At 40.5% G+C, this 26910-nt stretch overlaps 3 protein-coding genes and 2 long non-coding RNA genes across 16 annotated transcripts in view; 3 read left to right on the top strand and 2 right to left on the bottom strand.

Moving 5' to 3' along the window:
- Positions 1-10059, top strand: part of itpr1b (inositol 1,4,5-trisphosphate receptor, type 1b) — an 80042-nt gene extending 69983 nt beyond the window's left edge. For all 11 annotated transcript variants that reach the window (XM_040003351.1, XM_040003354.1, XM_040003353.1 and 8 more), the window contains 4 exons: positions 872-1037; positions 2802-2962; positions 7364-7525; positions 8891-10059. In XM_040003351.1, the coding sequence (XP_039859285.1) occupies positions 872-1037; positions 2802-2962; positions 7364-7525; positions 8891-8977 (576 nt within the window). In that variant the 3' untranslated portion in view covers positions 8978-10059. The remainder of the gene's footprint in view (positions 1-871; positions 1038-2801; positions 2963-7363; positions 7526-8890) is intronic.
- On the bottom strand, positions 52-23255 carry LOC120716034. Its single transcript, XR_005691791.1, has 3 exons — positions 23123-23255; positions 5908-5915; positions 52-63 (listed from the first exon to the last, which is right to left on the bottom strand). It is a non-coding gene; the product is annotated as an uncharacterized LOC120716034 (long non-coding RNA).
- bhlhe40 (basic helix-loop-helix family, member e40) lies at positions 12248-15843 on the top strand. The gene is made up of 5 exons (XM_040003390.1): positions 12248-12712; positions 12809-12872; positions 12960-13067; positions 13468-13591; positions 13755-15843. Exons 1-5 carry the CDS (start codon positions 12636-12638, stop codon positions 14618-14620), a joined length of 1239 nt encoding a protein of 412 aa, XP_039859324.1. The 5' UTR covers positions 12248-12635; the 3' UTR covers positions 14621-15843.
- LOC120716022 (trichohyalin-like) lies at positions 19710-21726 on the bottom strand. The gene has a single exon (XM_040003386.1). It carries the CDS (start codon positions 21388-21390, stop codon positions 19912-19914), a length of 1479 nt encoding a protein of 492 aa, XP_039859320.1. The 5' UTR covers positions 21391-21726; the 3' UTR covers positions 19710-19911.
- Positions 23204-25913, top strand: LOC120716030. Of its 2 annotated transcripts, none has more exons than XR_005691788.1 (3): positions 23204-23298; positions 24575-24690; positions 25688-25913. It is a non-coding gene; the product is annotated as an uncharacterized LOC120716030 (long non-coding RNA). The 2 variants fall into 2 exon arrangements; XR_005691787.1 differs by lacking the exon at positions 23204-23298 and adding an exon at positions 23446-24476.
- Positions 25914-26910: the final 997 nt, after the last annotated feature.

Consider the following 26910-nt stretch of genomic DNA (forward strand, 5'->3'; position numbering starts at 1 on the left):
AACACAGATGAGACGTACTGGCACATCCCCCTACCATGCACAATAAGTCTAACTCGAGTTCAGCTAAATTGAGAAGCTAACAGATATTTAAAGGTGTATTTAGTCTTGTAATAAGGAATTTAATATTAAACATTATAAGTAAAAGTAGACATGCTGTCAATTTAATATGTGTTGGATGAGGTAATAAGTGTAGTAGAGGATACGAAGCACTTTTAGTGCTCCAGTAGAGTAGAAAAGCGCTATATAAGAACCAGTCCATTTATCAGGAGTCCAGTATGTCTGAAAGTCTGTGATTGAAAGTTGTCCTTTACAAAGAGGATGTTTTCAAAGCTCCAAACATAGCAAAAACACACAGGATGAAGACAAGTTTGTAACGACCACGCATTAGACCTGCAACTCAACCCACAAGATGGCACAAAGAATTATGAATCATTCACACTTTTATTAACTTCATATAACTTATTGCTCATTTGCATTGATGTCACAACTGTTTTCAGTTGTTCAGAAGCCTGCCAAACACAACCTTACAGCTGGATTGTACCCATGCAAAAGGGCACTGAGTCATACCAATATGTTAACTTAGTTCTTATATATGTATATACACTCCTCTCAAAGGACATAATATTTTTATGCATTCTCTTAGAAGTTTTCAGAATCACAGGTCAGTGCTTGTACTTGTAAGACTGCTTTGAAAACTTGTTCAGCTTCATCTGTGAGTAATGATTTAGTAACATGTGTGTGTTTGTTTTTTTTTACTCTCTGCTCCTCACTGACCTTCTAAACTGAAAAATGCTCTCATTGGCTGACATAACGTTCGAGCTTTCATTGCCTGTCTCAACCCCCCCCCCCCCCATTTCTTTGGCTTCAACAGGAACCACTTTTTGCAGCAAGGGTTATCTACGACCTGCTCTTCTTCTTCATGGTCATCATTATTGTCCTTAACCTCATCTTTGGTGTCATTATTGACACATTTGCTGACCTGAGAAGTGAGAAGCAGAAGAAAGAGGAAATTCTGAAGACAACATGTTTTATTTGCGGTGAGGAAAGAAGCAAAATAACTTTTTAAAATAGTTAAGACTGTTTAAGTGCTGCTATTTATGCTTTCAATGGCCCCATTTTAATTTGTGCTCAAGGTTACTGTCCTATTCTCATGAAAGTGACAACTCTTTAATTTGGGAGGTATTTATACGTTTCGCTGGTGTTCTCACAGACTTCAGTGTGAACTGATTAGATTTGGGTTATAAGATAAGATAAAACTTTATTAATCCCTCGGGTGGGTTCCTCTGGGAAATTCGGTAATGAAACATTACATGACCTCACATCAGTCCTGCTCTTGTGTTAGTTTCAAACATATGGTTACCTGGACTCAAAGCACACTTCTTTCACACAAAGTTAAACGCACAGCTTAATAACATTTTCTTTCTATTTTGGATGTGATTTTTATTCTGAAGGTTCTGCCCAAACTGTGGGTCTTTGTCTTTGTCCATCATGCTATCTTCAGTTTATAAATAAAGTTACACATCCAATAGTGCTGAAATGATGAAGGCAAGGAAATTTATGTATGTGCATCCCCAATTTAGTATATCAGGAAGGCTTGGACTGAATTTCTTGACATCTGGGACCTCCTTTGAATGAAATAATTAGAAATTAGTGTCAAAGGTGAGGCTTGCCATGACAAACACTGATATCTAATGGAATGAGTCGATGAAGTTGGTGAGAATTCAAGCACATTCAAACAAAGGTGGGAAGGGAAACTTGTTTAGTTGGAGGAGGCCTACAACAGCTAGGTGGTAATTCTAGTTTTACTTTTAGAGCCATTCTGCCTACTCGGCAAACGCTGTAATATGTCAGCATTATGGGAATATGACTCATGACCTTTGACACTTCTTTTCCTGTCTTTTTAACCCTCATTTCTATGTACTAGTAGCACTCCATTCTTCAAGTTTAAAAGAAAAAGCGGAAATGCCTTTTTAGTTCCATTCGAGTCGAAGCTACAGTCAATACGCAACACGTTTCGCTACAGACTCGGTAATTTTGCGGGTGTGAACGATGCAAATGGATGATGATGATGATGATGATGATGATGATGAAATTAAGGGAAATCAAACGTGTGCCCTGTTTTCAGCTCTCATATGAGCATGCTCCTGCTATGATGCAACTTCACATCAGGTCTGTTTTCAAATGGGGGCTTTTTTTCTTTCTTCTTTTTTTCTTCTGGGTAAACAACCAAACGCCTCCTCTTCCCAGAATGAATGGTTAGTCATGGCAGGTGCTGATGTGGAGGAGGAGTGTTTCTTCCTGTTACCATATGGGTCTTGACCATGTTAGACAGTACACATACTCAGACACTGGCCTCATCTGTCACTGCACCGCCACTTTTTTTCTTCTTTTCTTCTTTTTTTTTTTGTCAGGAGGGTAATTTCAACTAAATAATCAGTAGTAAGTTGAAATTGTGCTCGCTTGTTTTGTCTGCCCATTCCCTCATACCCCCATTTCCTGTCTTTAAAAAAAAAACAAAAAAAAAACGTCATGATCATCATCTGTCATTATTTAGGTCACAAGAATGATGATGCAGTCTTGCATAAGAAAATTTATTTCCTCACTTTTCTTAAGAAGTAAAGAGGACAGATTATTTGGGGTGTGTGTGTGTGTGTGTGTGTGTGTGTGTGTGTGTGTGTGTGTGTGTGTGTGTGTGTGTGTGTGTGTGTGTGTGTGTGTGTGTGTGTGTGTGTGTGTGTGTGTGTGAGAGAGAGAGAGAGAAAGAAATTATGTCATTTATTTATTTATTTATGTATTTTTAGGTTTGGAAAGAGATAAGTTTGACAACAAGACGGTCACCTTTGAAGAGCACATCAAAGTTGAGCACAACATGTGGCACTACTTGTTCTTCATTGTCCTGGTGAAGGTCAAGGACTCAACAGAGTACACTGGCCCAGAGAGCTATGTGGCTGAAATGATCCGGGTAAGGATGTTGTCACTGACATGCACATGCACTAGTTTAATGAGGGTCTTATTGGAGTAAATACTAGTGTAGCTGCAAGTCTTCCGAGTCTTGATTTCAGTTGCGTTAAAAAAGCCCCAAAGAGGATGCTGAAAGACCTTTATTTTAATTAGGTACGTTGTGGATATTTTCTTTCTTTGCTTTAGACGTTAATTTAATTATTGCTAAAGCTACTTCAGTAAGGTAGTATGCGAGTCCCAGTTCCTAATAATATGAATTTACTTATACATTTGTTGATCAACAGTGTATATTTCCATCTATTTGCTTTCTGCTTTGTTGGGGTTGATACTAATTAGGAACTGAGCTACTAGGTACTTATATTACAGACTGATACATCTACCTGATCGTCAATCTTTTTTTTTTTTTTTTTTTTTAATCATCCTTCAAATTCACAGACACTCCGGAAATTCTGTAATCGACTTGTTTTTCACTTTCTTCTAGCTGCCTTCCTCTCAAAATAGAGCTCTCGCTCATCTTCTTCAGTGCTACAGGTGTGCCTCAAAGCCTACATTAGCAAAACGTACGGTGCAACACTGTATCTGCTACCGCTGTGGTCTTAACTGAGGTTAACCTTCACTCGTGAAGAACACTGTAGGCGCTTCGACTAGGCGTAAAGGTTTATATGGGTTTGGACAGAAGTGATTACTGCAGTCTTTTTCGCTTCCTGCACTGTGACAGGCAGTAATATTTATTTTTTTTCACCTCGTGTGCTCTAGTGTACCAGCTCTGCTTTTATGTAATCCCTACCTCTGTGACCTTGAATCCTTCCAAAGCATTATCACATCATTCCATTTTATGAATGGACAATTAACATTTAGGCACAGTCTGCCATTGGCATAAAAGGTTTTAATCCTCTGAAGGAGACATGCATTGTTTTAATCATTAAACACACATGCATGCACCCTTTACATCACCACATGACAGCCACTTTGGCATGCAAACACACTGAAACCTTGAGTTATTTATTTTACTTTTTTCTATCCTGACATAATGCATATTTCTATGTGTTGTATAGGAAGTATGTCATCACTGTTATTAGTTCCAACAAAGGCTTTGCTATCATAAAATACTATAAGATAGCAAATGCCAAGTGCTCGTGTTTATGCCAAACAGAGCGGGACATCAGATAAATGTACAGCCAGCGGAGAAAGTGATTCAAGTGGATATCTGTAGAATTGTGCCTTTCAGAAAAATAAAAGGGCCTGAAAAGTGATTGTTTTGATTGCTGCATCATACCTGTAGTCTGTGAGCAATTAGAAAGCATTTTAACTGCCACAGGAAAGCCCCTGTTTCTGAAGTGGTTGCTCCCCTGACGCACTTGTGCTGCTGTCAGTTTTTGACCCAGTTTCTCATTCGATGCCATTTAGCCCACTTTCCTGCTTTTTGCCTTGATCTGCTACCCTTAGTCTTGTGAGGAACCACCTGATTTGGGATTAACTCCCTGTCCTCTCGCTCATTAGCGGTGTACTCCCACTGAGCCAAAATACGTTTGTCAAGGGTTCATTCCGACTGGGTTAAGGGTCTTAGCCAAACAGAAGAAGTTGCACATTGTTTGAAAGATGCTGGCGTGCCCAGTCATCCTTAACATCAACTCTCAGCAAGTGTCCTTGTGTCTCGTTACAAAGAGTATATCATTCATAGAGCGTCTGTCATAAAACGCATTCAGTAAATCATTCACGGAGGTTAAATTGAGTCACGTTGTGTGCAAGGATATCGTTTTATCAGCTTTTAAAATGGGATGAGGTTTATTGGAGTTTTTTGGTTTTATTTTTTAGTTGGGTGGCAGACGGAAAACCATACAACACTTATTTAACTTATTTTTTAGATATTAAAAAAATCCTGCATGAAAAAATGTAAGTAAACATATAATGTTATCTACATTAAATAAAACTTCACAATAATATTCATATTTTTTAAACCATAATAATGTAGAGTGCAGTAGTGCCAATAAATTATCGTACAGTCATACATACATCTATTTTTTTATACAACATACAGCTAATTTCAACTGTGCTGGTTTCTGATCTTTCTCCAATTTTTGGATACTTGCTGTGTTAAACTTTATTTGAATGCACAAAAGTTGCATGACGATAATAATAATGATAATGAATATAATTTCTGCCAGCAGTAATAGGAGTTATTAATGAATTATTTTGTTATAGCTTTTTCAGTTGTTAGCTCTTGTTTTTTCTTTTATTTTATTACAGACATATTCCACTGTATTTACCAGTGATTTGATTAGCAGATGGTATATTTTCAGGCTCTTGTGTTTCAATCTGAGCTGCCTCTCTCCCACTGTGTTTCGATTTTTTTGATGCTGCACTAACGTGGAAGAAGCAGCGGGACATAAGGGGGTGTAGAAGTCAGACTACTCTGACAATGACTGGGACTGACGTCAATGGTGGAGGGCTCTGGGTGAAATGTCATATCTAAGGTGTTAAAAAGAAAACAGTAAAAAAAGACGATGCTCAGTTTGCACCCATTGTCCTACTTCTAATTATGTCCGACGCTTAAAAAAAAATGACACCCATGCTCTATTTGCTCTATTTCCAATCATCCGCTGCCGTAAACATTCAAGACTGTGATAATTCTGGGAGGGGGGAGAAGGGGGGGGCCTTTATTTGCATATTTGTAAAGTGAGTGGGTCGTCAGCTCATCAGGTGGCTTGTGGCATGACTGTGACGTTTTGTGTTGCTGTTTTAACCACACAGCATCCTGTTTCTCTGTCATGGCCCGTGCGGTTTTAATAATGAAAAATGTACTTCCGTCATTTCCATTGAACCAGCACGTTGTAGACTCTTAAGTCATGCCTGCACTTCTCAGTTTACTGGAAGTGCTTTCATATGTAAACACTGGGGATGGAAAGAAGGCTAGGCCGTTAAGTGATAAAGTCGTCAAACAAACACACGTGTGGCTGCAACCTGCGGGCGACATCCAAATAGGGGAAATGACCTCTGTCGTGTTTAGGTGATTTTTTTTGTTTTGCTTTGTTTTTTTTTAAGCAGAGCCGAGTCTGGGAACAGGAAGGTGTTTTCAAATTATTATATCTGTGACAGTCAGCGAGAGATGACAATCTTTCTTAGAGAGACTGGAGCGCTCCAATAATCAAAATGGCACATTTGTATCTTTTTATTTAATTTAATTTCTTACACGTACCAAATATTGCAGTAGCTGTCCTCAGATATAGAAGTGCGTGTTGGAGTGGGAGGAGGCAGGTAAACTAGTAAACACAGCCTCTGTCTCTTTGCATTCAGGAAGTGGAACTTGCTCACAGCCGTCCTCTCCTCCTTTCAGAATGACTGTTTGCTGCTCATTATTTTAGTGTTGTGTGATTCCCCCTCGGGCTACCGTCTGACCCAGGGCTGGTTTGCGGTATGCACGGCCACCTCACTTGCGTCGATGTCTCCAAATCGACCACTGAAACGCAGGGACTTTTTCAGCCCAGTTCTTTGGCACTGCACGATTTCTGGACAGTGACCTCAGTGCCTGCAGTGCCGCACACTTGCATTTCATTCATGCAGCATTAGGGCAGATCGCTGTGCTGATTTAAGGAACATGAGAGTGATAATATGCAAGTGTGTTGATTAAGATTTCAACATAAATGCCTCTTTGGGAGAACACACATTAACCGTGGCATTTGGGGAAAAGGCACTAAAAACAGTTTACAACAACCTGTGAGGTGACTGCTGGCTTTTGTGTCTTTGCCTTTCTGTATGCTGCTTCATCTAAATAACATTATTAACATTTAATTTTTTATATATATATAGATATATATATATATATATATATATATAGATATATATATATAGATATATATATATATAGATATATATAGATATAAGCAAGCAGAGAGCATTTTGAAGTAGTGATGAGAACATTCGAGATCTCGGTGTTTATCTGTGTATATGATGCAAAGAATGTGGAGTCATATGAGAAAATTTCTGTACGCCTGCCAGTGTGATCGTCTGTTCTTTAAGATTAGGCGTGACAGAAGCAGATCAAACAAGTGAGCTGCCTCGTGTGAGTGATTTCAAGAATGCCTGCATATCCCATGTGATTCTAATATGGAAAGTCCCATTCTAATTAGTTTGATTCCGTTTTTAGAGTCAGCTTCAAATCACTGCACACAAGCCAGACACTAAAACTGGGCATTAGATGGGGGGGGGGGGGGGGAGTACAAATTTCATATGGCCTTTTGCCATTTAAGCTTGTTCTGGTGAGTTAAAATTAGAATGAGAAGTGAAAAACTTCCTAGAAAATTGCAAAGGTTCCAGCACCCTGAAGGCAGTCACGGGGAACGTGATAAATACATTTCATTGTGTCTTCATACCTCTCCTAACAAATCAAATTTCTGTTTACCAGGAGCACAACTTGGACTGGTTTCCACGAATGCGGGCCATGTCTTTGGTCAGCAGTGACGCAGATGGGGAGCAAAATGAGATCAGAAATCTGCAGGAGAAACTGGAGTCCACAATGAAACTGGTGTCCAACCTCTCAGGCCAGCTGACCGAGCTCAAGGAACAGGTCGGTTTGAGCTAAAGTTGATCAAAAGACCGAGAATCTGATTTTGATGTCTGACACTTTGTCAGGGGGAGAAAACATGAAGCATTAGAGGGGGTTTTTTTCTTTTTCTTTTTGTAAAGAGCAAAGCTGACGTTTTTTCAGTTTTGTTTGTTTGTTTGCTCCTCATTGCCCTTTAGATGCAGAGCTTTCTAAATGCAAAAGGTGGTGAGTCATAGTTCACAGCACCGCTCATGAGATTCTCAATCTGATTTTATTTTCATCACTGAGTTATAAGCACATTTTGTGTTTTTCTGGATTATAGACCCGTTAGCTAAACTTTTTTCTCTGTATCTGTCTTATTTCGGTGCGTTATTAAACCAAACTTCAGTTCAGTTTGGTTATTCTGTAAAAGATTTTACTTTTTGCATTCAGCAGACACACTAGAAGTTGTGTAAGGATACAGTTCTGCTGGTATTGCATATCCAGGAAAACAAGGCGATTGTTGCACAATCTGCTGTTTCTAGTAAACAGAATTGTAAAAAGCCTTTTACCCTCGAAATGAGAACTATTTGTGAGGAAGTGAATGTTTCAGAGACATTTTGACCCAGACAGTGGGGGAAATGATTATTGTGCCTCCAAGAGCGATGACGGGCACAGCAACATCTGTCACATCGCGCTGCAACACACAAATGCTCGCATAGCCTGCTTTGATTTCTTTTCCTTCGCTTGATGAATTTAAACTCTTCACTTTCTCAGGAACAAACCAACGTTTATTCACCGGAGAGTGAAAATTATGCCATGAGCGCTCTCCATGTTGAGTCACTCAAAAGATTGCCATAATTAGCAAATTATAGCGCAAAAAGGACAGCATGCTATTGCTGTCTGACTTTAAATGATATTTTTGTCTAACACGTCCCTCTGCGCAGAATTATTTCTGCTGGAACACTCATTACAGGACCACTTTGTCTTCTCACTTTTAATATTGTTGTGTTTCACTGCCGAGGTGCAAATCACCACTTTATGTCAATTAAAGTAAATTCTTAGCAGAAAACCCTCTCTTGTTCCTGCTCGTATAAAGGTTAGCACCTGCGTTTTGACTCATGCGCTTCTCTTGATCTCTGAAATTTCTCTTGACTGAGTTTCAGGATTAGTAGTTTGTATTCGGCTGCTTTCGTCAGAAGACACAGCAAAGTGGATGACAAGGCTGGCAGGATTTCAGAAGAATGTGTTTCAGTTGAGCTGCATGCAGAGTTTGCTGCTGCATTTTGTCAGTTTCTATAAGGTGCTGCGAAAGACTGAATCGATTAAGACTGCAGAGCAGAGAAGGTGGAATAATTTTTTCTTTTTTCTTCTTTTAACAAAACGAGCCCTCTCTGTTCCCCTCAGATGACAGAGCAGAGGAAGCAGAAGCAGCGGATCGGCCTTTTGGGACACCCTCAGCACATGAACGTCAACCCTCAGCAGCCTGCGTGAGGTCGACCGGCACACAGCCCTGAAGGAGCTCCGCGTTGGCTTTGCGCCCAGGTGGAGCGCGCACTCCTCACGCCGAGGTTGCACATAATGTATACTGCACTGAGTGTAACTTATAACGGTAGGGAAACACTGTAACATAGGTAGTCATAAGGCGATGTGTAGCTCTACCCACCACGCATGTGTTACTCTAGAACGTGACACTCACCCACCTCATTCTGTTCAGGCCTGTCAGAACTGGTGCCAAATGTTTCCTAGGTAGAAATCATTTGGATTTCTGAACACAAGGCCTTCACTGGTTGAACTTGAAATGGGGGGAAAAAGCTGACTGGACAAGAGGGAATAGTCCCATTTGTTGTTCTTTTTTTTATGTTATTGTTCTCTATTTATATTTCTAGAATAATGAGCAGTATTACATGTCTTATTTTTGTATGTTGTGCAATATATTAACTTAAATATGCAACCTCATTGGTGTGTGGGTTGAAATTCCATCATTTATGTCTTATTTAAAAGCACAGCCCGATGTTTTGTCTCTGGATAAAATAGAGAGCTGTTGGTTGTCTGTACTTACACACAGATAGGGATAATACTTAATAAGCTGGCCTTCTCAGTTTTACTTTCTTCTTTTATTTCTTGAAAATGTGCTTACTTGTTGAGGGGCAACGGCACTCAGTATAGATAGCATATTGTTTGAGAGCAATATATACGGATAGTTTACTTTCACCTGTGTAAAGCCAACAGTGTCATATCTCAGCGCTAACTAATTTTATGATATATTTGCTTTCTTATTTAACTGGGTCGTAAAGGACATTTAGTGCCACTCATGCTAATATTTGCTCAGGAGTTGTGTCATTTTTACAATAATAAATTTGTCCAGTTTTTGCAGGAGACTTCTTCCATTTGTGCCCGTTTTTGGTCCTCGAGTTAAGTCTGAGACATGTTTGCTGCTTGTGCTGAGTCACTTTTATTTCCACCAAAACTCATTAGTTGCTACTGTTAGACTTCTCTCATTTTTGGACTACCTATGTGTATATACAATTTGTTGCTTACCTTCGCTTTTGTATAGAAAAATGACAAGAGGGGGGGGGGGAAACGGTTACTTATGAATATTATAATTACTTAAAAAAATTTAGGCGCTATCAATTTGTATACTGGAGTAGAATTATTTATTAAAATTGATGTAATTATCCTTTACTCCCTTTGCTGTGTTTGATTGTTATTGATGTGCTTTTACAGGATTTATAATGTGTTTTGTTTACAAATGCACACCTTCGTACATTACCACATGACTCATTTCTTTTAATACTGCCTTTGTATCTTTATTTCAGTAACTGCAGACCTATAAAGCAGAAAAATGTATGAATTTGTCTTCATCTGATCACACAAATGGATACTGAAATACAAATGCCGCTCACTGGCAATAAGCAAAATGTTCTATATGGGTTCACACGGAAAGTTTGGTTAAAAAATTAAACTGGGCCACGTCCCGAATTATTCTTCTGGCTTTCAGAGAATCTGCATATGCTGACTGGAAACGGGGAACATCTGAGTAGAATATATCCTCATTGATCAGGGACTTTCCTGATTCTCTGACAGCCAAGTATATGTTCACCAAGCTCTACTTAATGTGTAACTGTCCAGGTTCAATCAGTTGGTGTCCTGATATTTAGAAGCACTTGATTTTTTTTAAATTCATTTTTAATGAAATGTCTGCATACAAGAGCCATTCATTTGTCAGTCATTTCCAGAAAAATGTAAACAATTTTCTACAAAATTATCCCTCCAAAACCCTTAAACGAGTCCCTCGGTGCAAAATCAACATTCTTGCTTGAGTGTTTTTCAGCAGATAAACTGTGGTCAGAGAAGCTCATGCTTCATAATGCCGATTCTTGCATAAGGAAGGTGGTAGTAGGTGCAGACTTGCTGCATCTGTAAATGCAAACTTTAAGGGTGCAGCGTGGTTACAATGATTCTTAAACAACTTATATTGACTTATATCAACTAATATTTTAGGGCACAGAGAACGAGTGCAAATTTTCTACACTAATGGGAGTAGGCTATATGCACACAGTTCGGGGTAATCAGATACTGTTAATATTATTTTAAAACTACACAGTTTGGCACCTAATTGTGTGAAATGATAAGAAATGCAGACAGTTGCATCTCCACAGAACAGTGAAAACGGAAAGATGAGTTGAAAACAGTAGTTGACACCCCCCCCCCCCCCCCCCCCCCTTATCGGAATTAAGTGCAAAATCTTATCTGCAACCCCTTCCCGTTCCCTCCTCTCCGTTGTTTTGAAGCTGTTTCTATATTTAGTCTGTCTGCTTCGGGACGTCGGCGGGTGGAACCGACCGACCAGTCGGGCATTCTCGGTCGTCTGCTGGACTGACGTCACCGACAGGGATCCGCTCTTCGGCTCTCTCCCGGCCATGAGGAGCTCAACGTGACAGCGCGCTGGGTACAAGCAGGTCTAATAAGTACCAGCACGGTGCGGGTATGCAGAAAGAAAACGCTCCACCACAGGGACTCTGTCATCCTGCCGCAGGTGCACGTGCCGCACACCAGACCCGTACAGAATGAAATTACACGGGTGTCCACGCCACATTGAGCGCGTGACACTTGGCAGGCTCTGAAAATGCGGAGAGTTAAAATGAGTGGCCCGCTGGCCGCACTGAAACGTTGAGACCCCATAGATAATTATCGCGTGACTCATCGTGTCGCAACTGTTTGTCTCGCCCGCATTGAGCCCAGTGTAAGTATGTTAGCGTGAGAAAATAAAGCGTCTAAAATGAGCAAAGTCTTGGAAGAGTTTTTGTAAACAAGTGTTGCAACTTAATGATAAAAGCTTCTTCTGCGTTATAATTTCTACATGTTAACTAGTTTCGCTTAATTTTACCACACTTTTTTTTTCATCTCAAAATGTAGGCCTTTTGCTAATACCCAATAATAAAAAATAAAAAGTTGTATTTCAACGTCGAGGCTATAGTATTTTATGCTAGTGTTTCTATAGTGCAGCTTACTATGAAGCTTATTATGCCAGTTAACATGGGGAAAACTGCTCCACACTTCCTAACTGTCCAGGGGAAATCTGTTGCTCTACTTTCTGCCTCCATAAACACGCTCTGCTCTGCAAACACGGCTCAACCCCCGAGATCCGAAGCGTGGTGGTACACGGGACTCGGCCCCGGTGGAGGAGTACTACACAAATGGGTGTGCTCCAGCAGCAGAGAGAGGGGGCGGAGCGAGCGGGGAGGTGAGGAGTTGAAAGCACCGTCCAACACGTGAGGCTCATGTGACGGAGCGGAGTCTGTGTCTGTAGCTGAGAGACGTGCCTGCAGTCACAGGGTTTATTTAACACGTAGTCAGAAATCCACCCAGCTCTCACACATTGCGCCGGACGTGGAGCCTCCCTAGACATACTACTGAGTCCCGGACCTCAGGGCGACAAAACTCCAGCTGCGCTCGACTGCAGCTCACAACAGGAAAACACACTCACACTGGATAAGAGGAAATACTTTTTTCTCCTTTATTTCTTCTATCTTGGAAAGTTTTTTTTTTCATTTTGAATTGCGGCTGCTGGGACACATTTTGGAGCTTTTTTTTTTTTTTTTTTTTTTTTTTAAAAAAGCATTTTCTTCAGGTTTTACATTTAATCGACATGGAGAGGATTACCAGCGCGCAACCACCTCCCTGTATGCCAAAACACCCCTCTCTGGATATAGCTGACATGCAAGGGTAAACGAAGCAATTTCTATTACTTAAAAAAAAATGTCATTCTGCACTTTATACTGAAGCTCTGTGAAATCAACTAATTTAATCTTCTCTCCAAAGAGTGGATTTTCCAATTTATGTGTATAAACCCAGGAGGGGCATGAAGCGAGATAATGAGAGCAAGGTAAGTTCTAGTTTTTACAAGTGTAATATATTTAAACAGTTAAATCTGAGCAGAATTTCACTGACCACCTTTCACAACCCTCTCCAGGAGACCTACAAGTTGCCCCACCGTCTTATCGAGAAGAAGAGACGCGACAGAATAAACGAATGCATTGCCCAACTGAAAGATTTATTGCCAGAACATCTTAAGCTTACAGTGAGTATTATTTCTGCATATGGCAGGTTTGCTAACAGCCAGAGAATCTGAGACGCCACATGGTTCTGCTGAGCAGTTTGTTTGCGCCATATTTTCAGTTCAGTTTTGAAGCCTTAAAAAAATATATTTATATACATATGTCTATATTTTTTTTTATTAAGAGAAGAACTGAATAATAATAATTTTTAAAAAGTTTTATTTTTTAAATTTTAATTGCAATCGTACTTAAAAATTTTTTATTTAATTTCTTTGTTATTTTAAAATTTGTTACTAGAAGTTTTTGTACGTGTGTACATGGACTGCATGACTTCCCGGGTGTTCCAGACTTGTTCTCTGTTCAGCTGCAGAATGTGTTACATAAGAAAGATCAACATGCTTATTGAAGGTCTTCCTGTTTTAGACGCTGGGTCATTTGGAGAAAGCTGTGGTGCTGGAACTCACTCTCAAGCATGTGAAAACCCTGAGTTCTCTCCTGGAGCAGCAGCAGCAGAAAATTATCGCTCTACAGAAGGACCTGCAGCTTGGTAAGTTTTCATTTTCATTTTTATTTTTCTTATTTGTTTACGGCTGTGAAGTGGAAATAGTACAGAGGCATCACTGGGACTGGCACTGTGTGGTCTGTTGTGTTTTATTGAGGTAAAACTTGCTGTAAAGAGGATTTAAACTTCTTTTTTTTTAATCACCTAGGTGATAATGGAGGTGACAGCGCTGAGAGCAGCGAGGAGATGTTCCGCTCTGGCTTTCACTTATGCGCCAAAGAGGTTCTGCACTATATGGCCACCCAAGAAAGCAGCAGGGACTTGACTCCTTCGCACGTAATCACTCACATCCAAAAGGTAGCAGCGGAAGTCCTGCAGCATCGAAGCAGCCTTCGGCCGGATGAGGATGTGGGCTCTTCTGAAAAAGTGAAGAAATCCGCCGGACAGCCACAGAGGGCCTCTGAAGGCCCTGCTAAGAACTGCGTCCCAGTCATTCAAAGGACTTATCCCCACGGGACAGGGGAGCTGAGCGGTAGTGACACAGACACTGACAGTGGCTATGGGGGAGAACATGACAAGCGGGACCCCAAAGCCCAGTGGTCAGAAAGCCACTCGATGGAGGGGGAGCTCAACCATTCGGGATCTGAGCGCATGGCCAGTGCCATCAAGCAGGAGGATGATGAGCCTCGGGCCAAGAAGCTGAGATCGGACTCCCCGGAAGATGAAATTCTCTCCAGTCACACGACAGGAGTTCCTGGTAGTTACCTGAGCTTCTCCCCTAACCAGAACCCGTTTTGCCTTCCCTTCTACCTCATCCCCCCCGCAGCGGCGGCAGCAGCAGCGTATCTGCCCATGCTGGAGAAATGCTGGTACCCTGGGGGCTTGCCTGTCATGTACCCAGGCATGAGCGGTTCTGCAGCAGGCCTACCCCCAGAGGCACTTCCCTCGTCTCTGATGATGTCCATGTCCCCGAGGGCAGGATCTCCAGTACACCACCAGAGTCGCATGGACTCCCCCACGTTTCACAAAGCTTTAAAGCAGGTCGCTCCCTTGAATCTGGAAACCAAAGACTGAGCAGATGTGTCACAAATCGTGTCCTCTGAATGTCGAATGGGATAAACGAACACGAAAGCACTGGTATCCCATTAAACAGCAGCTGTAGTTTGACCCATTGTGTCCCACCTCCATCTATCATGAGCTCCTGAAGTGAAATGAGACTTTCTGTGGGGATTCTGGCATGGCCACGAGAAGGCTCATGTTAGACCTTTTGCATGGCTCTGAAATACTGTGAGTTTTAATACGGTCAGTTTAGAGTGCACGAGGGAGTGCGCAAGTGTTTTTCTGCAATACCTGTCATCTCAGCACTTATTGTTGAATGTCAAAGGTTAACCTAGAATGTAAGGTGTAGACTAACCCTTCCACACACAAACACACACCCCATTTGAAAACATTTTGGAGCTATTTTCTTTGCGCGCGCACACAAACACACACGCCAGTCTGTAATGAATGTAAAGACTGAACAAAAGCTCCGTCGTAGATGCTGCTTGAATGACTTTTAAGGATGATCTACTTTCAGTGTTTGTTGCTCCTGTAACTGCAACAAACTATTGCTTTAGACCTACCACAAAAAACAAAACAAAAAAAAAAATTGCCCCTTTAACTCCTTCAGTTATGGCAAAGCTAAATGAACGCAGAGTTTAGAGTTCAAAGAATTCAGGGCGTTGTCGCCGTACGAGGTGTGTCACTCATGTCTGTCGATGAATGATGTGGCCATACACGCTTTTATGATTTAATTTGTTGCTCATGACTGTTTGTGCATTTTTTTTAGGTGGAGTTCCTGTGAAGCAGTGTCTTGTAATTATTTCTTTTGCTTATACTACTCGTACATCTCTATTTTTGATACGTGACCCACTGAGTGTATTTTGTAGGGAAAGGCTGAGGGAGCGATTGGCTGTACGTTGCGACATCGTGTACAGTATACATATGGCGTCAGCCTGATTTGCATATTGCCCACTGCTTTCCAGTCGAGTCCAGGCCTGTTTTTAGCTCATGCTGTTGCCTTTACTCGTTTTAACACAGACACAAACAGTGGCAGGTGATTCAAACATATTTGCTTTAAATGTGTCTGTGGCAAAGAGAGTGAATGTAAAGTAAAACAAATATAATAGTTTTGTATAGAAAGAGGTACTTGGGATTTTTATTTTGAAATGTAATGCAAAGGATGTACATATTTTGTATATAAAGTATTATTGATATATATTAAAGTATTAATAAAGCTTTTTCCCCTCCCTGTGGAATTTGTGTTGGACTGCCTGTTGGCTTAAACGTGTTGTAGCCAGCCACCCTGACAGTTTCTCATAACAAGGCATACTTACATAACACTTACATAACCCATAAAGCAGCACAGTCTCTGTAAATCAATAGCGTGTCTTAGACTACTGTAAAGGTTATGAACATTTTCAATTCCGAAGGATATCTACAGAAATGTGCAAAGGAATCGTTCATATTTATTTAACCGTCGGCTATTACAGATGAGTAACAGTGGAAAGGAAGAACTTGCCATTATAACCTACTAGTATGACGATCCATAGTGTGAGTCTGAAACCTGGAGATAATGTTCCTAAAAAAGAATAAAGTGGGCATGAACTTCGTGTTCACCGAATTACGAGAAGTTTACCTTTTGTGGTTTAATTCTCAAGTGGGCCATACCCATGTCTGGAGATAAGATGTGTCTGGCAGCTTTAGAAGACCACACTGAAAATGGTATTTGAGGTTATGAGGGAAAGGACTTTTAAGCCTTTGATTTACTTTCGTGTTTAATATGGAATACGTGTCTCCGCCGACCTTCTGCCGCTCGTTTGGGGGCTGTTTCCTGCGTGGTAATGCAGCTGTAGCTGTAGTAATAGTGAAAATAACAAGGCCGATATCATGAGCCGCTTACCACAGACTACGTCTCCATGAGGCGCGTGGAAATGACAGTTTTTCTTTTCTTGTAAACAGTATGTTGATTTTTTTTTTTTAAATTTAGTCTACAAAGACTGTTAAGGTTGCAAATGCGCCTGACTAATCCAACCATGCGACACAAGCGCCACCTTGTGGAATTAGAGCTTCATTTCGTGTGATAAATTTTAATAAGAGCAAAATATTTCAGGGAACGTTTCAGTAACGATTACATTTTATAGAAGTTTGCACTCACACTTGCACTCATCAAAATAAAATACATTCTCACTGTTGCCTTGGTCAGCGTGTGTTTGCAGAATTTGCAGAAAACTGCACTAATCAATGTAGTAATAGTAAGTCTCAGATTACTTCATGGGGTGTGAAATGGGTTTCCATTAGTAATGAAATTCAAATACTTTTCTTTTACCCAACTCATTGGTGAGGTCAATTTTTTCCACCTGTAGCTAACAGCTGTTCACCAGCACCAAACAACGAGCAAATAAAATGACAACAGCTGACCGATTTAGCCGTTACTATACTTCAGATATTTTTCTCATGATTTGGTGGAACCAGACCAGAGTCTAATAAGCCTTGGATATAATCAAAAACAACATTTAATTGTGCCAGTGTGTTTTTAATTGGTTTATTTACTCAGCGCATTCTTAAATTAAAATAGGATGAATACCTGACAAAACAGGCGGAAGAATGTGGAGCTCTGTGTGATTTTTGTTGGTGTGCTGTACAGAAGATCCACAAGGGACTGTGTTGTCTCTATTTCCGTTCACCTTGTACACCTCAGACTTTCAGTACAAATCCAGGTCATCCTACTTACAGAAGTACTCTGATAATTCTGTAGTGGTTGAACATATTAATGATGGGCAGAGGAGGAGTGTAGAGCACTAGTGGATGATTTATGGAGTTGTCTGAAAGGAATCGTGTGCTTCTTAATGTGAATAAGACTTTAAAAAAAAGAGATGGCGATGGACTTTAAAAGAAAGAGGACGAGTACGTGGCCCGTGTCTATCCTGGGACAGGATGCTGACTTGGGGTGAAGAGGACAAGCCTGAAATGAAAGACTAACACAGATGCTGTGTACTCACAAGGGACGAGCAGGCTGCCCCTAAAATGATGATTTATTTTATTTTATTTTATTTTATTCTGCCTGTCCCGTTTGGTACTTTAGCAATCAGAATTATTGTCTGAAGGCCAAGAAAGATGCCCAATGAATTAATTTTACCAGGTGGATCATTATGGTAACTTGATTGACCTTTGTTATTATTATTATTATTATTATTATTATTATTATTATTATTATTATTGTTGTTGTTGTTGTTGTTGTTGTTGTTATTTTATTTACTACAGACTGGACAGACATGACTGGGGATGGGAAAGGGAGAAAGAAAGGGAGGGAAAGAAAAACAGAGAGGAAGAGGGACAGTGAGAGAAGAGAAAAAAAAAAGAAGAAAACAAGCAAAAAGAGAGCAAAACAATATGAAGACCACACCAATAACCTAGACAAGTGTAAGTAACAATAAATACTAAATAGTGAATGTTATTTTGCAGCACACAAGACCGACAGCGCACGATGTGCTTTGAGGTAGCAGCCAAGATAGATATAGTTTGTGTCCGTGATCACCCGTGTGTACACCTGTGTGCACACCTGTGTAGATGAGTGCGCTTGTATTCAAAAGGTTTCTCCATGTGAATTTCTGCTAGAGGTTGTGGGGAGCCATAGCCCTGCCCCCCAGGGCATGAAGCAGGCATGCAGGAGATCCAGGCCCCAGACATCCAGAAGCCCCCAGAGCACGAGAGCCCAAGGAGGACCATCGGAGGGGCAGCCGCGCCACCCTCCCGGAAGGAGCTGAGGAGAGCCCGAGATGTGGGGTCACGCAGCAGGGACGGTGCAGAAGCCACATGGAGCTGCAGTGACGTGTCCGTGGGCTCCGCCAGCTGCCAGAGCAGACTGAGGCCTGGGGTCCGAGAACCCCCCCACCCCCAGAGGGGACCCAACTGAGCCACAGGCGCCAGCCCCTGCAAAGCAGGTACCGGTAGTGAACCGGTACATACCTGAGCGCCCAGTCCTGGAGCACCAACGTCTGAGGGTACCTGAGATGTTCCCAGATTGTCTAAGACCCGACCTGACACAGACACACACATACACAAACATGCATTCCCACCCTCATGCACACATATATAAATACTCGACACTCGCCCAACATGGAGACAAAACGAAATGGACACTGTACACACACTCACACTCCCCACACATACTCTTTACCCAAGAGCTGCATCTGAGACCAAAGTGGAGGTTTGGCCATAATGCACAGCAGTACCTTCAGCAAGAATCAAACACCTCAAACCAACTGTCAACTATGCTGGTTCAAGGGTGGTGATTTTTTCAAAAAGAGCTTGTTCTGCAGCCACAAGAGATAGTCACCTTGCAGCTGACAGACTCCTCTGCATGACAAAGTTTTCTAGAGTCAAATGTGAGGCCATTTGTCCGACAGCTAAAGCTTCTCCTAAATTAGGCCATGCAACAGGATAAGGACCCCAGGTACAGAAGAAAATCTGCAGCATGGAAGCCCAGACCTCAACCTGACTGAAATGCTGTGTATAAAGGAATGCTTGCATGCTTGAATTGAAGCAACAGAGTTGTAGCTGCTACCTGCTGGTTCTGTAAACTACTCAAACATAGAATGATTGCTATATTGAACTAATAAAAGCGCCTAACAAAGACTGTCATGAAAAGTATTTGGCATCTGATCTCCTGTAACCTGTGGAGCTAAGCTGTTTTACCAGCTCTGCTCTCTGATTTTTCTTTTATGAAAAAACACAAGTTGTCAAAGTTATTTGTTTGCAAATGTATTTCAGAAATATCGACATACTTTTTTTAATCAGCAGAAACTTTATGTCAGTAGTGCAAAAACCTGCACTGATCTGACCTCATTTCTTCCTCATCCTGATTCCTGACCTGGGAAGGGAGAGAAGTATTTGTTTTTGTTTGTCTTCTTGTTTTATTTAATTCCTTGTGGGATTTGGATCCAACACGTAAAGTATGCATATTATGCACACACACAAACACACATGCAGCTATTACCCATTTCTTGTATTCTTGAATAAAGACATTGATTTGACACATTTAATTAGTGACCAATTGTTTTTATTGTTCAATTATTAAGAAAAAAGAAAAGGTGGGGGTGGGTGGGATGTAAAGTAAAGGGAGAGAGGAGAGAAAACCCCAACAATCCCCTCTGAGCAAGCACTAGGCGACAGTGGATAGGAAAAACTCCCTTTAAAGGAAGAAACCTATGACAGAACCAGGCTCTAGAGGGGGCAGTCAACTGTCGGGACTGGTTGGGGGGTGATTGTGAAAAGAGGGGAGGGAGATGGGAGAGGTGTTGGTAGTTAAGGGGAGGGGGGGGGGATTAAGCTGGAGCAGAGGTGGGGGAAGAAGAGGTGACATTGGCAGTAGTGAAAGAAGGAGTGTTCTTCCTCCAGAAGAAGCAGAAGCGTTTTTTCTTTTTCTTCAGCTGCTCTTCCACGAGCACCTTTTTCTCGAGGATGAGGATTTTCAGCTCCTCGATTGTTTCGGTGTTTTGCTTCTGCAGCTTGTTGCATTTTTTCTCCACTTCTTCTATTTCAGCTTGTTTTTCTTCCAACCTTTCTTTCAGCACTTTAGATGTTGCCTCCTGTTTTTGGAGTTTTTCATTTTCTCCTTCCAGCTCAGATGCTTTGAACTTCATTTTGTTGTAAAGTTCTTGCAGGTTTTGGTTTTTCTTCTCAAACTCCTGGAGAAGAAGTTTTTCTTCTCTCTGCTTACTGACCAGCTGTTCTCTCTCTTGAAGCAGGTCTTGATATTTGTGCAGTGTCTCATCGAACTTTACCTGCAGCATCCTGTTGTTTCCCTCCATGAGCTGGAGTTGGCACTCCATGTCTCCCTGCTTTCTGTCCAGCTGCTCTTTCTCTTGAAGGGTTTCTTTATTCTGTCGCAGAGCTTCATCAAGCTTTCCTTGCAAGCTTTCATTTTGTTGCTTGATGCTCTGAAGACTGGAATCCATTTCTTTTTGTTTGATTTCTTGTTGCCTTTTTTCTTGGAGAAGCTTCTCATTTGCTTGCTCTGTGCGATCAAGCCTTTTTTTGTCTACACTGTACATTAGCTCCATGTCTCGGAGCTTGGAGTGCAGCCCTCTCTTCTTCGTGCCGTCTTGCATCTTCTCTTGGAGGAGTTTTCTATTTTGTCGCAGAGCTTGATCAAGCTTTCCTTGCAAGCTTTCAATGTGTTGCTTGATGCTCTGAAACTTGGAATGCATTTCTTTCTCTTTTAACTCCTTTTGCCTTTTCTCTTTGAGAAGCTTTTCATTTTCTTGCAGTGTGCGATCAAGCCTTTTTTTGTCTACACTGTACATTAGCTCCATTTCTTGGAGATTGCTGTGCAGCCCTCTCTTCTTCATGCCATCTTGTTTCTTCTCTTGGACAAGTTTTTTATTTTGTTGCAGGGCTTCATCAAGCTTTCCTTGGAGCTCCTGGTTCTTTTTGTCCATGTCATGGAGATCTTGTTGTTTCTCCTCAATAATAGCTTCCTTTTCTTGAAGCTGGTATGACAACTTTTTTAGTTCAGCGCTCTTTCGCTCATTTTCCTCCATCAAGAACTTAATCTTCTCTGTGTTTCTGAGCGCTTCATCCTCCATTTCTTCCAAATGCTTTTCCTCTAGTTCCACTTGGTCACACCAAGGAAGAGAGGAAAGGGAAGAGTCTAGTGGCTCATCCCAGGGAAGAGCGTATGGGTCAACTTCTTGTCCCTTTGGATTTGTTTGAGACATGTTGGGTCTGGATACAGTTACAACTGCAAAGGATCCAAATATTTCAAAAGGCTTTTCTGGCGAACGGTTCAATGCTGCACACATCAAGGCTGCGAGAAACGGACTAAAAGTCGTTGCTCTTCACCCCTATTTATAGGTTTTAAGGGTCAAAGGATCAAAGGAAAGAATGGTGGTAAGATTCTACGTGTGTGACGTCATAATTCTGTAAGGCAATGAGGTTGTCACGTGATATTTTTGGAGGAGGGCATTTTTCAACTTGGACAAATTATCAATAAAGTTTCAATCTCTGTTATTTTCCCCAAAAAACGTGTTGTCGCAATAATGTTTTCTACTGTAATTGGTGCCAACAGATGGCGCAGTTTAAAGTTGGCTGTTACTCTGCCCAGGCTGCTACCATAGAAGAAGAATGTAGACCAATAGTACTTTTTTTTTTTTTTTTTTTTTTTAGTAATATAAACATACAAACAAATGCACCATATTATTACAGATTTCAGAGAATAGACATTTCTTACATATTAGCAACTTCATACATAGTGAAAATAAAATATAAAGATGGGGTCACATAAATTAACAGATTATTAACTCACTAAATCAAAATCTTCCACAAGGAAACAAAAAAAGCAGCCTTTTTCTTTTTAACTAAAGTCAAAGATTTAACCAACAGGTTTAAGTCATTTTCCAGTGAGCCAGTGTTGGTTTAATCTTAAAAAAGCGACATTTATGTATAAAATACTTGCACAAGATTAATAACACATTAACACCATAATTAGCTTTCTTTTCTTTCAAAACACTCCAAACATTATCATATTTAAGGTAAATGGGGTAATTTGAATCCCACTGGAATAAAGCCAGGTATGAAATCCAACCAAAATATTTGTATAAAATTACACAAAAAGAATAGATGGTCCAAATCCTCCTCTTCTGTTTCACAAAATACACAATTACCCGTTTCTATTTTGAATCTATCATTAAGGAGTCTATTTGTCGGGTAAATTTTATTCAAGATTTTAAATTGGACTTCTTTCCCTTTAGGAGGGATAGGGAAGGTGATATAATCAGTTCTTATTTTTTCAATTTCTTCCCTTTGGAAATCTTTTAATATGTAATTACGTCTAATGTAAATTTGGAGAATAAAGACTCCTTAATGAAGATCTAAGAAACTTATTGTTGCATTTAACATCACAAAATCAAATACCATCTATATATAATTGCCTTAACTTGGGGAGATGTCAGAATATATATATCATTTACAACTATGTTTTTAAGTGACAATGGAATGGATTTTATAACCCGATTAAATTTACTTTTAGAACATTGGATATTAAACTTTTGGCAAAAATCTTGATGTCCTAGAACATGTCCTTCCTCATCTACAAAATGGGCAATTGCCCAAACACCTTTTGATAACCAATCTTGAATAAAAATAGATTTCCTGTTCATCAGTATATATCTATTGTTCCAAATTGGGCTATTATGTGGAGTGAAATTATGTTTAAATAACATTTTCCAATAAAGAAGGACCTGTTTATGGAATTCAGAGAGTTTAGCAGGTAGCTTAGTAATTTCAAAGTCACACTTTAGGAGAAAGTCGATACCCCCCAGTGTGTTAAAGACCTTACTTGGTATAAAAAACCAAATGGAGTGTGGATTATTTTGGAAGGATTTTAACCATTTAAGTTTCAAAACACCATTCATTATATCAAAATCAATTGCGTTTCCACCGCCTTCAATGTATGGTTTAACCAAATCATCTTTAGATATAATGGCACTTATTCCTCCAAATAAAATTAAAATTCAAGCTATAGACCAATAGTACTTTAACGATGTCCGCTGATCGTTTCCGTGTAAATCTTAGCATTGCTTTAGCCGTCAAGCTAAAGGTTTAGCTTCACACTGCCATATTTTCAGAGTAACAAAATATTTAAACGGTCTCAGATCATGGTGAGTATTTGAAAAAATGTTTATTTAATGTGAAGCCTGTGATGTGGAAAGGTTAGCAAGCGTAATTTTGCCTATTGTGTTATACACGGGTGCTTACATCCGAGTAGTGTTGATCTTTTCTAAGGTCCATGGGTTTATCCAACGAGCAGCTAAGTCACCGTTATATCTGTAATTTTGTGTGCAACGTCTTAATGCAAAAAAAATCCCGAAGCAAAGCAACGAAGCAAAGACTAAACAACAACAAAAAACACCCCACAATGCGTTTTTAAGCTCTCTCTGCGTTCACTGCCTCTGCAAGTGTCAAACTTCCTCGCTTTAGCTGATGCTAACCAACATTAGCGCTTACGGTTCGTATATAAACACAACTGTCAGCCCTTCACTTTTGGTGCCGACAACATTTTGAGCATTTTCTACAGTTTGTGAAATGGTCGCCATTGGCATTACATGCCAGTAGTGTTCGCTAATTGACTTTACCGGGGATTATATTTATTACAACGTTACTGCGTGGAAGTGATCATAGTGTATGCTTATGAACGCGAGTGGTAGGTGTTATTAGTGCGACTTACCCTTAATTAGTTTTCCCACCGGAAGTAGAGTTGTTTATGCGACGTGATTGCTAGAGCAGTCCCAAACAATCGATCGCGTTTATTAACAGACCAATTCTCTCCAAACTTTTAGGGTAAGCTAGACTAGAGATATGGTTGCAAGAATACGAACAAGGGCGCAACAGCATATTGACAATGGCGAGAACTTTAATATTTACATTGTGTTAGTGCACCCATCGCTCCGCATCCTTAACGCTACATTGATGTCGAGAGTCTCTGACACAGCTGTGCTCTGCAGCACAGACACCCTGCTTATCTGTGATTCGGCCAGACTGGTGTTGAACTCCAAAGACATGCGCGGGGTTAGGTTAGTTGGCTGTTGGTGTGAGTGGTTGTCTGAGTCTCTCTAATAACCCTCCAACAGACTGGCGACCTGTCCAGGATGTACTTTTGCCCTATGACAGCTGGAATACAACCTGAATAAATAAGTAGGAGAAAATGAATGATGTTTATGAACTGTAGTTAATGTAGTCAGACAATAAGTTACCGAGCAACAGGCCAGAAGTCTTGGTGCAGAATCATACTAAGATTTAAAAAATAAAATGTTGGCACTGGTGTTTGAAACAGTATACTGTCAGTAAGACTGGAGCAACTGCACACAACTGGAAACTAATAACTAGAGTAGTTAAGTAACATTTTGTTACTGCATCCATTTAGCCAGGTATAATTAGCATGTCTACATACATGTCATTTCTAATGTGGTCCTATGTGGTATGTTGTAGGACAGTGAAGTGTCTGACACTGACCATGTACCAGTGCCTGAGAACACTGGTATGGAGGGGGAGAACGCACCTCTTTACTGTATTTGTCAGAAACCAGACATCAACTGCTTCATGATGTAAGTATATATCAGTTTTATATTTGCAGTACGCGCAGTAGGGGTGGGCGCTAGCTTCAGCAATGTTATCAGAGTTTTTTTTTTAAAATGAAGATCTTCTATTTCGAGAAAAACTACCAATAAGGATATATGCACAGATATAGAAAACAATACTGTAACATTTTATTGATGCTTGCAGTTTGGAGGAAGCAGTATTTGCAAGTGTAACTAAATTCCAGGCATTTTCCATCCTTCTTTTCCTATCAGCTTTTTTCTAATTGTCAGTGTGAACCAAGGTGTCAGCAGCAGCTTTATAGTGCAAAAGTAGTGACCCAGCATAGATCAAATGTAAGCACAAAAGTAGCCAAGGTAGTGTTTTTCCTGGAAATTTTAAGTGAAAGGATAAAGTAACTGCTTACCACTTTAGTTTAACAACGATTAATGAAATGTAACCGTGTAACTCATCAGCAGTCTGCACAGTATGGTCACATATTAAAACTGAAGAATATGTTGTACTTGTTGTAGTGTTTCATCATGGGTCCAGTTTTTACCCAGGTGCTTAAAGCCCTTCTTTACCCTCATGTAACACCAACAGTAATTTCCAACCACTATTTCCTGTTCCTGTCAGTCAAACAAACAGACGACAAACATCTTCTATAAACAGGAATAATGTCATTTTATCGGATTAGAAAACATCTAATCTAGCGTTGATATTACACTGCTGTTTAGTGTCTGGCTAATCTCAGTGTCACCAAAATATCTGCCCTACATGTCAAACAATGAGAGAACTTGAAACAGTAACATCACCTAGCAGCTTATTTTAATTAGTGCTAACGTTTTGTTTGCTGGCTAACATTGCTATTATTATAGTCACAGTTAATTGACTTTGAATAGCTTTATTTCAAAAGTAATTTTACAATTTCACAGCCATTTAGCTGTGTTAACTGTACATGCTGTAGGTCATAAGGCGTGCATGGATCATTTTTATAATCAGCCTCTTATCTTTTGTCCACCACAGGCTTTGCCATGATAAATTGGTCAGTTGACAACCAGGAGCCGTACACCTTAACCTCAGAGGCCAGGACATCCAGGGGCAGTGAGAACACGCACTTGTTTAAATGGGACGCAAGACGGACCTTCCAGCCCTTTGTTCCTTCAGTGGGCTGGTTTCAGTCATTATGCAAATGTACTGTTTATAAGATTGGGGAAACCTGCAGTCAGCTGAGACCGAAGAAGTCACTTGGATGAGTGACGAAACGTTTCTCCCACAAAACGCTACGTCCAGATGAACAGAATCAACTTTTGGAGATTTGCATAATGACTGAAACCAGCCCACTGAAGGAACAATGGGCTGAGAGGTCAGTTTATTCATCACAATTATGCAAATTCTCATGCCCATTGATCAGCAACCACTCTCACTCAAAAAGGCATCTCTAAAATGTAAAAGTGAGGACAAGTGAAGTTTTGCAAAGTACAATTAGATTTCCAGACATTTGATGATACAGTCACGTTGCACTAACTCTTAGATAAGTGGCTAGGGGTTCTCCAGAAACTTTGTGGGATCTTCTTGAGTTTAAACAAATCTGCTATTCTGACCAGACAGCCAGCAGGGAAAGGTTTGCAATCAAGAGATAAGCTGAGAGCTCAGTGTCAACATTAGTGGGCCTGTATTGAGGAGAAAAGATCTATTCCAATAGAAGGAAATCAAACACTTAAACACTTGGAACAGTTTTCAAATACATTAATAGTAATGCAACACTGTCCTCTTCCCCCAAATAGGCAACTGAGCCTGTTGAACTGTTTGGAATGGAACTTATGGGTAAATTAACCTTAACTGGTATATTTGTCATGGTTGTTTATTCTACTATATGGACCCACTGTGGTGGGGTGTGGTTTGTAGCTCAGCTGCAGGGGAAGGGGTGGAGCAGTGAGTTCAGGGTGTGGTGTTAGAGCAGGCTGACCCACACAGCTGTTCTCCATTATCTGGTCACGCCTTCCCTGCTTCAGTAGGATGCTGGGGTCTAACAGGAGAGCAGTGTGCTGTAATGGGACAAGGCAGCTGCACAAGAAAATATTGTAAATAAAATCATCCACGTGCTTACAACGCGGTGTGCCTTCTTATTGTGATTTCGTTTAGAAAACTCATGCAACATTACTGCATTACTAATTTTTCTAGTATCTGTTCTTGAGTAATTTCAGATCTCTCAAACTAGTGGCTGACCAGCTGGAGGGGTGGGATAA

Source organism: Simochromis diagramma, unplaced genomic scaffold (assembly GCF_900408965.1).
Source record: "Simochromis diagramma unplaced genomic scaffold, fSimDia1.1 OVJJ01000646.1, whole genome shotgun sequence".
NCBI classification, from domain to species: domain Eukaryota; kingdom Metazoa; phylum Chordata; class Actinopteri; order Cichliformes; family Cichlidae; genus Simochromis; species Simochromis diagramma.

Bases quoted from the DNA above. Each gene is read 5' to 3' on its own strand.
- bhlhe40 (XM_040003390.1), top strand. From the start codon at position 12,636: ATGGAGAGGATTACCAGCGCGCAACCACCTCCCTGTATGCCAAAACAC. The intron at 12,713-12,808 runs GTAAACGAAGCA...TTCTCTCCAAAG, and splicing joins GATATAGCTGACATGCAAGG to AGTGGATTTTCCAATTTATG. The intron at 13,068-13,467 runs GTGAGTATTATT...TTCCTGTTTTAG, and splicing joins CAGAACATCTTAAGCTTACA to ACGCTGGGTCATTTGGAGAA.
- LOC120716022 (XM_040003386.1), bottom strand. From the start codon at position 21,390: ATGTGTGCAGCATTGAACCGTTCGCCAGAAAAGCCTTTTGAAATATTT.